This window comes from Equus quagga, chromosome 5, assembly GCF_021613505.1.
Source record: "Equus quagga isolate Etosha38 chromosome 5, UCLA_HA_Equagga_1.0, whole genome shotgun sequence".
Classification (NCBI taxonomy): Eukaryota; Metazoa; Chordata; class Mammalia; order Perissodactyla; family Equidae; genus Equus; species Equus quagga.
Window position 1 is genome coordinate 27,551,969 of NC_060271.1, and position 9,863 is coordinate 27,561,831.

Consider the following 9,863-nt stretch of genomic DNA (forward strand, 5'->3'; position numbering starts at 1 on the left):
ACAAGCCCCGGTCCGCCGCGGACGCCCGCGCGCCGACGGTGGCCGTCCCGCGCGCCGCCCTCCGCCCGGACCCTCCGCCCGTGACGGCGGCGACCTACCTCGCTGCAGGTCGGCCACAAGGAACTCCTCCGCTCGCCGGCCCGGCCGCGAACTGCCCCAGAGCATGCGCTCTGCAGGCCTCCGGCCCCGACCCCGGGCCAGAAAGGAAAACAAAGAGCCCGGCGGCCCCTGGCGGCCACTCCGGGAAGTGCAAGTGGCGCGCTCTGGCTAGGGAGCTCCTGACCAGGCTCTCTCCATCCTCGCCCGGGTGTACTGGGTGTGTATTTTGGAGACTCCAAACAGGGACAAGTGGACTGACAACCAGAAAGACTGCTTGAAATCGAGGTATTTTGGGGAAAGTCTTGTGTGGAAGAGACTGTACGGAGGAAAGAGATAATGATCTTCCCTGCTCTCAAGAGAAAGATGAGAAATCAGACTATCAACAACTACACAGGGCTCTGACAAGGGTACGCACAGGGACATCTGGCTCAGCCTGAGGCTTAAGAAAGGCTTTCAAGTTAAGTCTAAGAGGGCAGGGCAGCCTAGGAGAAGCACCCCTTGCAATGACAGGAAGCAACGAAAGCCCGGGGTGGTTACGGGAAACTGCCAAGGTTTGACCGGAGCAGAGGGTGCCTGTGGGAATGTCAGGGGAGAGAACTGGAGAGGGACAGACCATGGCAGCAGGATCCTGTGTGCCTAAGGAATCCCGCCTCTATCCTGAGGCAATGGGAACTCTGGAAGGGATCTGAGCACGTGAGTGACATAACAGATTTTTATTAAACAAAATGGAGAACGGACTTGGGGAAAGGGAAACTAGGAGTTGGGGGAACAGGAGCGAGGGAGATCAGATAAGAAAGAAGATAAGGGGGGCCGGCCGGGGCGGAGTGGCTGGGTTCCCACACTCCGCTTTGGCAGCCCAGGGTTTCACCGTTTTGGATCCTGGGCGCAGACATGGCACTGCTCATCAGGCCACGCTGAGGCGGCGTCCCACATGCCACAACTAGAAGGATCCACGACTAAAAATATACAACTATCTACTGGGGGGATTTGGGGAGAAAGAAAAAAAGAGGAAGATAAGGGTGTGAATTGGGGTTGCCAGCTGGTGATGGAAAATAGGCACCAAGCAGACTACCCTCTCCTGTTAACACACTCCTTCTTCAGGATGGATTCGAACAGTCCTTGAGGATTTCAGGTGTTCCCCGAGGTGACCTTCAGGGCATCTGATTATGTCTGGAGGTTCCCCATGTCAGGGCAGTGAGCTCTGCTGAGGGTATTTTCTCCATTTCATATTGACTGTGACTCTGAAAGTCATTCTATCATACCTCAACTCTAGACGGACACTTTTGATGAGTGTTTACCAACTGAATTTCTTCAACTACGCAAAGCCCACCCCAAAGCACTGTCCATCTCCAGGGTCTCTTACCTCTCCAAGTTTACCTCTGCCTCCATCATGGACTTCTCTTTTGGATGATATCCTGTGAAATTTCTCCAAGTTTTACCCCTGGGGTCTCTGATCTCTCTCTGCTGTCTTCCTCCAAGATCTTATTCATTCACGTGACTTAAAGTAATTGTAAAATGATTATCATCACCTATTTCGTAAAACCCTTTGTGAACCACAGAAACACATCTGTCCGTGTCCATTAGCTTATTTGTTCATCACAAAACCCTCATGACATTTGGAAAACGAGAAAAATGAGGTTCCAAGAGGTTAAGCAAGTCCTCTGGGGTCATCATCCAAGTGGTAAAAGGGGACCAGAACTCTCATTCAGGGCTAAGCCATCACCTTTTAACTGAGAGGGCAGTTCTTCTCGTCTGGTTCTGACCTCTACCTTTCAGTCCTATGCCACTACCCCGAAGACCCAACACCCAAAATAAAACTCGTTTCCCATAATCTGGACTCCAACTTCTGCCTTCAAGCCAAGGTTAAGATTCTCTGAGAAGTATAGATTCAGATCTTAACTTTTCTGACTCTTCCCTCTCCTCTCCTCTTCATTTTTCTATTTCCGCCCCTCTGGTCTAATGCACCATCCTCCTGGCCTCTGCTCCCACCTCTCATCCCTTCCCCTCCATTTCATTCCACCTACATCCCCAGGTTAGTCTCTCTAAATCATGGCTGTGAGACCTTGCCCTGCTTATATATTTCTTCAGTGCTGTGCTTGGAGCACCAGGTGGTAAATGTACCAACTTGTTGATTTCCCATTTCCCCCTTAGCCTCTGTGCTGTACTCTGAAGGCCCCCATCCATCCTCATTCCTACCTTCTCAACTCTGTCTAGGCTGTTCTCCCTCCCAGGTGCCTTCCTACCCAGCTGAAACCTTGATATATTTTAAGGCTCAATTCAGTCCTCATCTCTGTGAAGCCTTCCTTGGCCCCACTTACCTTTTCCTTCTCTGAACCTAAATATCTATTTTGTTTCATACTCTATCATTGTTTTATTTGTTGAACACAAACCACAGTAAGGTGAACTGTCAATTGAACCTGACCCAGAACTGACACAGATAGAAATAGAAAGACATTAAAAGTTATTATAACTGTATCCCATATGTTCAAAAGTTAAGTAGACACATGGAAGATATAAAGAGACCCAAAGTGAACTTCTTGACAATATCTAAGAAGACAAATACACTGAAGAAGATAATATCTAAGAAGACAATACACTGGATGGGATTAACAATAGATTAGATACTGCAAAAGCAATGATTTGTGAACTTTAAGGCATAGCAATAGAAACTACCCCAAATGAAACACAGAGAGAAAAAAGAATTTTAAAAAAGTGAATTTAGCATCAGTGAGCCATGGAATAACTTTAATTGGCCAAATATACATGTAATTAGAGACACTGAAAACAAGGAGGAGCTGGGGACAGAAAACGTATGAAGAAATAATGGCTTAAAAATGTCCAAACTATGAACCTACACATCTGTGGTGGTTAATTTGCATCAACTTGGCTAGGCTTTGGTGCCCAGCTGTTTGGTCAAATACCAGTCTAGATGTTGCTGTGAAGGTATTTTTTACATACCATAACATTTAAATCAGTAGACTTTTTTTTTTTTGGGGGGGGGGAAGATTAGCCCTGAGCTAACATCCACTGCCAATCCTCCTCTTTTTTGCTGAGGAAGACTGGGCCCTGAGCTAACATCCACGCCCATCTTCCTCTACTTTATACATGGGATGCCTATCACAGCACAGCCTGACAAGTGGTGCATAGGTCTGCACCTGGGATCTGAACTGGTGAATTCTGGGCCGCTGAAGCGGAAGGGGTGAACTTAACCGCTGCGACACTGGGCCAGCCCAAATCAGGAGACTTTGAGGAAAGCAGATTATCCTTTATAATGTGGGTGGGCCTCATCCAGTCAGTTCAAGGCTTTAAGAGAAGGAATTCTGCCAAGGTTGTCTCTGGGTTCAAGACTGCATAATCTGGGATTTCCAGCCTGCCAACCTGCCCTACAGATTTCAGACTTGCCAGCCCCCACAAGCACATGAGCCAGTTTTTTAAAATAAATATCTATCTATCTACACACATACATTCTATCGGTTCTGTTTCTCTGGAGAACCCTGACTAATACAAAATCCAAGAAGCTCAAGGAACTCCAAGTGCAAGTCCATCAAAATCAAACCGATCAAAACCAATAATAGAAAATCTTAAAAGCAGTCAGAAAAAAGATGTTATGTACAGAGGAAGAAGGTAAGGATACAACAGAGGAACAAAGGATACAATGCAAACAAGATGACAGTGGAGCAACAACTCTCAAGTACTCCAGCAAAATTATATCCAGTAAAGTATATCCCGCAAAAACATCTTTCAAAAATGAAAGTGAAATTAAGTATTTTCAGACATACAAAAGCTGAAAGAATTAATCACACACACAGACACAAAAATCACCAGCAGACCCATAGTAAAAGAAATGTTAAAGGAAGATTTTTGGGCAGAGAAAAGTGATACCAGATGAGAATTTGGATCTACACAAAGGAATGAAAAGCACTGGAAATTTAACTGCATGAATAACTATGAAAGATTTTTTGGGGCTGGCCCGGTGGCTCAGCCAGCTAAGCGCACGTTCCGCTTTGGCGGCCCAGGGTTCCCAGTTCGGATCCCAGGTGCAGACATGGCACCGCTTGGCAAGCCATGCTGTGGTAGGCATCCCACACAGAAAGTAGAGGAAGATGGGCACAGATGTTAGCTCAGGGCCAATCTTCCTCAGAAAAAAGAGGACTGGCAGATGTTAGCTCAGGGCTAATCTTCCTTGGTAAAAAAAAAAAAAAAAAGATTTTTTCTAATTGCGTGTTTAAATAAAAATAATGTATTATGGGTTTTGTAACACATATAGAAATAAAATACAATAACAAAGACGGGGGTGAGAAATGTAAGATTTCTGTACCACAGTAAGTGAAGTGATACAGTATCAATCGAAGGTAAACTCTGCTAAGTTAAAGATATGTACCAAATTCTAAAGCAACCACAAAATAAAACAAAGTTATGGCTAGTAAGCCAACAAAGATAAGATGGAATCAGAAAAAGATACTCAATTTTTTAAAAAAAGGCAGAAAAAGAGGACAAAAGGAACACAGAATAGATGAGACAAACAGAAAACATATATCAAAATGAGAAGACTCAAAACTAAGCAAATTAATCATACAAAAGCAAACAAGATCTAAACACTCCAATTAAAAGGCAGAGATTGTCATAAGAAATTTAAAAAAACAACACAACTATACACTGCAAGAAGTGCACTTTATATAAATATACAAATAAGTTAAAAGTAAAGGGAGGGAAAAGGCATACTGTGGTAACACCAGTAAAAGAAAGCTGGAGTGGCTATTATTAATAGGAGACAGTAGATTTCACAGCAAAGAATATTATTGAGATAAAAAAGGTAATGATAAAGGAGTCAATCAAAATGCAGAATCCTAGACATATACGCAACTAATAGCAGAACTTCAAAATACATGAAGCAAAAACTGATGGAACTTGTAGGAGCAATAGACAAATCCACAACTACAGCTGGAGATTTCAATACCCCATTCTCAATAACTGAGAGAACATGTAGGCAGAAAACCGCAAGGATATAGTAGACTTGAACACTTTCAATCAATTAGAACTAACTGACATTTTATAGAACACTTCACTTTGCTTTTTTCAAATAACAGTACAACACACATTCTTTTCGAGTGTGCGTGAAACATTTACCAAAACAGACCATATTCCAGGTCACAGAACGAGTCTCAGTAAATTTAAAAGGATTCAAGTCACACAAAGTATATTCTTTGACCACAGTGGAATTAAAGTAGATACCAATGACAGAAAGACCTTTGGAAAACTCCTAAACATTTAAAAACGAACACTTTTTAAGTAGCCCATAGGTCAAAGATGAAATCAAAACGGAACCTATTCCACTAAACGCCTATATTAGAAAAAAAGAAAGGTCTCAAATCAATGACCTCAGCTTCTGTTTTGGGAAACTAGGAAAAGAGGAACTAAACTCAAAGTAAACAGAAGAAATAAATAATAAAGATCAAAGCAGAAATCAAGGAATTAGAACACAGAAAAATGGAGTCGACAACCAGTGTTTGCTATGTATCAGGCATAGTACTAGGTACTGAGTTGACACATAGGGTCCTATTCCTTGAGGATTCCCCAACTAGTAGGTTAGATGACTATCACCTGAAAAATAATCACATCAGAATGCTAATTATCATGATGGAATGTTCAAGGTGCTGGTCCTGCCTGGGAGAGAAGCCTTCTTTATACTTAGGGCAATGGGAAGTGAGGATAGAGGTTGCGAGTTCAGGGTCTAGAGACAGACCTTCAATTCCCACTGTGTGACCTTCGGCAAATAATCTAACCTTGATTGTCTTCCTCCTCTATAAGAAGGATTTAATACAAGTCCTTGCACTGCATAGGGCTGTTGTAAGGATTAACGAATGCCAAGCACAGGGCAAATCCTCACCAAATATCACGTACTAGCATAAAGATGTGGGTTCCATCCATCTGAGGGAAAGACATGCACAAAGAAAAGGGGGAAAGAGGGAGGGATGGCCAGGGAAGGGCTCTCGCTCCCTAGGACTATACTCATCTCCACTTAGACATTTTCCAGAGTCAAGTAAAGCTATGCACATAGTACGTTTATAATTCATTGCAACTGAGACTGAGTTCTTACAGTGCAGTGGTTACTCCATTAGCTTAAAACAAGAGTTCTGCGGTTTAAACTAGGCGGAAATATTTTTCGAGGTGCGACATGCGAGCACAGGTTCTATAGCCAATGCCTTGCTCAGACTCACGCTCTATCAATTACTGGCTGTGTAACGTGGGCAAGTTCCTCAAATCCTCCAACTTCAATTTCCTCATCTGCAAAATGGGCACAAAGAGACTGCCTACTTTACAAAGGTGCATGGGATATTAGATGAAATAATGTACGCAGACTCCACCCCACAGCCTTCTTCAAGGCTAATAGTGTATCACATGGTCTTGGAGTTAGATTCAAATACTGTTACTAATTAGGTGATCTTGGGCAAGCTACTGACCCCTGAAATCTTTCCTTTTCTCTCCTGGAAAGGCAGGGGGTGGCTCTCAGTGAGATAAGCCTGGTTTAGTAGTGGACAAATGGTGGTAGACTTTATTCACTAATACTCGATACTATATCCCTAGCTGTTTGCGTGGGAAGTTAGAGAATTTTAAACTCATTGTACTCATTATGAGACTGTAAGCAGCTTTTTACAAATATTAACTCACTTAATTCTTACTAGAACCCCAAGATGTAGGTACTTTTATCATCCCATCATCCCCATTCTAGGGATGAAGAAATTGAGGCAGAGGTTAAGTGGCTTGCACAAGGTCACATGAACAGCAAGTGGTTTTATCAGAATTCAAACCCAGGCAGTCTTGACTCTGACTCGAGCAACAAAGCCTGTCGATATGCAGACAAAGACCACAACAGTCTGGAGGTCTACAGGGAGGTTAAGTGGCAAGCCGAAGCTTGAGGAAAACACAGCGGGACCTAGAATACGGGCTGACATCTTTGCTTTAGCTAAGTTGGACACCATGAGAATTATTTCCTGCCCAGCATCAGCTACCCAGCTCTACCTGATAATTTCTACCAAAAACCCTATAAATCCTCTGGCTGTAAGGAAAAAACACTATTCATTTTACTGAGCATCTTCTCTACCAAGACAGTACTTGGTAATAATACCAAAATGAGAGCTGGACAGAGGTGGTCCTGGGGAGAGAAACAGGATCCTGCCTTGCATCCGGCTCCCTCCAAGTCTGCAGGGGTTTGATGCATTTGTAGAGGCTCCGCTTCCTGGTTACGGATGTGGGCAATCTAGCCTTTCTGTTCCTGGATTTTCCCACTTGAAAGTGGATTAGATTAATAGGTATCTAAATTGCGGAGATTAACATGAGAAATGCTTAGAGCAGTGCCTGGCACAGATAAGCATTACAAGTGTTGCTACCAGTTCAGGCAGATGACCTTAGGCCTCACCGTACTCCTGTCAAAACACCCAACATCTTCCAGAGTTATTGTCCGTAATCATGGCTGTTCCGTACTCACTAGTTCTCAGCACCCTTATCCTTTTGCCCTGAATACTGCCTTTCAGACTGTCCACCTGGCCATTCCCGGTGGCAGTTTGGGCCATGATCCAATAACCCCCCATTCCCTTAAACCTGACTCCAATGGCTTCAGTTTACTCACCCTATCTTGTGAAATTCACTCATAGCCCAACTCAGAATCCACTCTTACCTTCTAGGTGGTTCCCTACTAGTCCCCATCCTTCAGGGCCTCGTTTCCCTCTAATGCTGGCAGCTTGTACATGGGCTTGACAAGGGTTCCATTGTGACGCATACATCATTCACAGGTAGCCTGACAAATCTTCAGGCCCAGGTGTACCACTTACAGATCGTAGAGGCTTAAGTAGTATTAACAGCTGTGTCTTAACATTTGTACCAAATCATGTAGTTGTTAACGTCAATTTGCCTGTACTACATTATGAGAAACTGAAGACAGACTGGTCCAATTAGGAACTTGGATCTATCATTCAAAAGCCACGTCCAGCGGCCTATGGTATCATCTGAGAACACACCTAAATTCATTAGAGACCAGTGCCTTAACCATTTCCCACATTTGAATTTAACTAGCTATCTGACTATAATGAAAACGAGATTTATCCAAGCAGCTATTACATGGGTCCTATGTAACAGTGAGTCAGAATATGCATTTTCCCAACACTAAACAAGTGACAATACTAAGCTAAAGAGAACCAATCAGGCATCAACTGTAGTATTTTTTCTAACAAGCAATTCCAGCCATAGAATGCTTTTTAGCTGCCAGCGATCACATTTCCACATAAAAACGAAGCACACAAATATGCATAATCATCTTTATTATAGTTCATAAACACATTACAAACGGATATGGATTTCTTAAATGAAAGGCATCTAAGTTCTGCTTTCTGTTCAGGTTTAATAGTTAGAAAATCCAGTTTACTAGAGAAGGGTAAAAAAGGCGATGTAGTATCTTAGTGTCATTATGGTAAGTTTTCACCTCACAGGCATTCTGAATGGGTCTTATGGTCTCTGGGCCTCCTAGGCCAAAGGACCATAGTCATAACAGATCTGCCCATACTCAGTGTCTTCTGGAACTCTTCATAAATTTTTGTGGGCACCTGGCCAATGGAACATACTATTACTCTACCAGTTCTGAAGGTTTGGTTTTAGGGCTACACATTAGAATTTGCACTTTTAACCTCCCGTTCCCCTTTGATTTCATCTAAAGGGCAGTTTTTAAAAGAAAAATGCACCCAAGATTATAAGATTTTCATATTGTCCACCTTATCTTCCAAAAATAGTATATTAATCACTTTACCAAGTCTCTCTGCCAAAGTTTGGTGGTGAGGTTCTTCTCTCCTGAATGAAAATGGAAAAAAAAAAAAAATATATAGAGGATTAGACTCATATTTACCATCTTACTTAAACTGCAAATTGTATAGTAGATGTTTCCTGCATGGTTTGTCTCCTCAGTCATGGTCCACAGGACTCTGAGAAGCTGTAGGAATATGCAGGCGCAGACTCAAGGCCCGGCTTCATCTCCAACGTTGTGGAAAAGGACTGTACATCACGGGGCGGAGCCCTATGCTCCCCTACGCCACCTGGACAGAGCCCGGGGAGAGTGACCTCCCGGGGTATCCACGTTGGAACGCCTGATTAAACAGCATTATACTCCTCAAAACATTTAAGAGATTTCATCCCATACTACACATGTAGATCTGAGACTACTTCATGGTTCATCTACTGAACCCGTTATTCATTGTAGGAGTATGCATATGCGCAACCTGATCTCCTCTATGGTGGAAAGGATTGTCCATGATACTGAACTCTTACCTCCTTTACACACATGGAGGAGATTCACGTTATATGGCTCATGCGCAAGTTGTGCTAACTGACCTTGGCTATGTCACCGAAACGGTCAGTTTTTTCATTTGCAAAGTAGAAATCTTCCCCATCACACGAGAATTAAAGATGTAACAATGTATCGAACAGTAGCATCATGTTCGCGAAAGGAACTAAACTCAGAATGGTTAATGTTTTATGCAAAATACTGACAGGCAAACACTGATGAGCCAAAAGCAACTCGTAGTTTTACTCACCTCAAATCATTTGGAATCTTGAGCAAACACTGCAAAACAAGGTAGGTAAAAGCTTAATCCAGCAGTACCGTAGAACCGATCAAAGCAAATTTTTCTTTCACTCCGGATCTACTTAGATCCAGGTGCGGTGCTCTAGAGCTGTTTCCTGCATGGTTTGTCTCCTCAGTCATGGTCCACAGGACTCTG

General features: G+C 43.1%; 1 protein-coding gene and 1 non-coding gene across 8 annotated transcripts in view; both read right to left on the reverse strand.

Moving 5' to 3' along the window:
• The window catches only part of RCC1 (regulator of chromosome condensation 1), a 25,038-nt gene that overhangs the window by 14,324 nt on the left and 851 nt on the right, over nucleotides 1–9,863 (reverse strand). For 2 of the 7 annotated variants that reach the window (XM_046662245.1, XM_046662240.1), the window contains exons 1-3: nucleotides 9,678–9,857; nucleotides 8,897–8,937; nucleotides 1,463–1,597 (exon numbers count right to left, since the gene is read on the reverse strand). Coding sequence is in view for 2 of the 7 variants with exons in the window: in XM_046662238.1 (XP_046518194.1) it covers nucleotides 8,897–9,055 (159 nt within the window). In the remaining 5 variants the exon portion in view is untranslated. Of the gene's footprint in view, nucleotides 1–98; nucleotides 180–1,462; nucleotides 1,598–8,896; nucleotides 9,858–9,863 lie in introns of those variants that run through there. The other 5 variants (XM_046662243.1, XM_046662242.1, XM_046662241.1 and 2 more) reach the window with 4 other exon arrangements.
• On the reverse strand, nucleotides 9,022–9,225 carry LOC124240524 (small nucleolar RNA SNORA73 family). The gene has a single exon (XR_006888913.1). It is a non-coding gene; the product is annotated as a small nucleolar RNA SNORA73 family (small nucleolar RNA).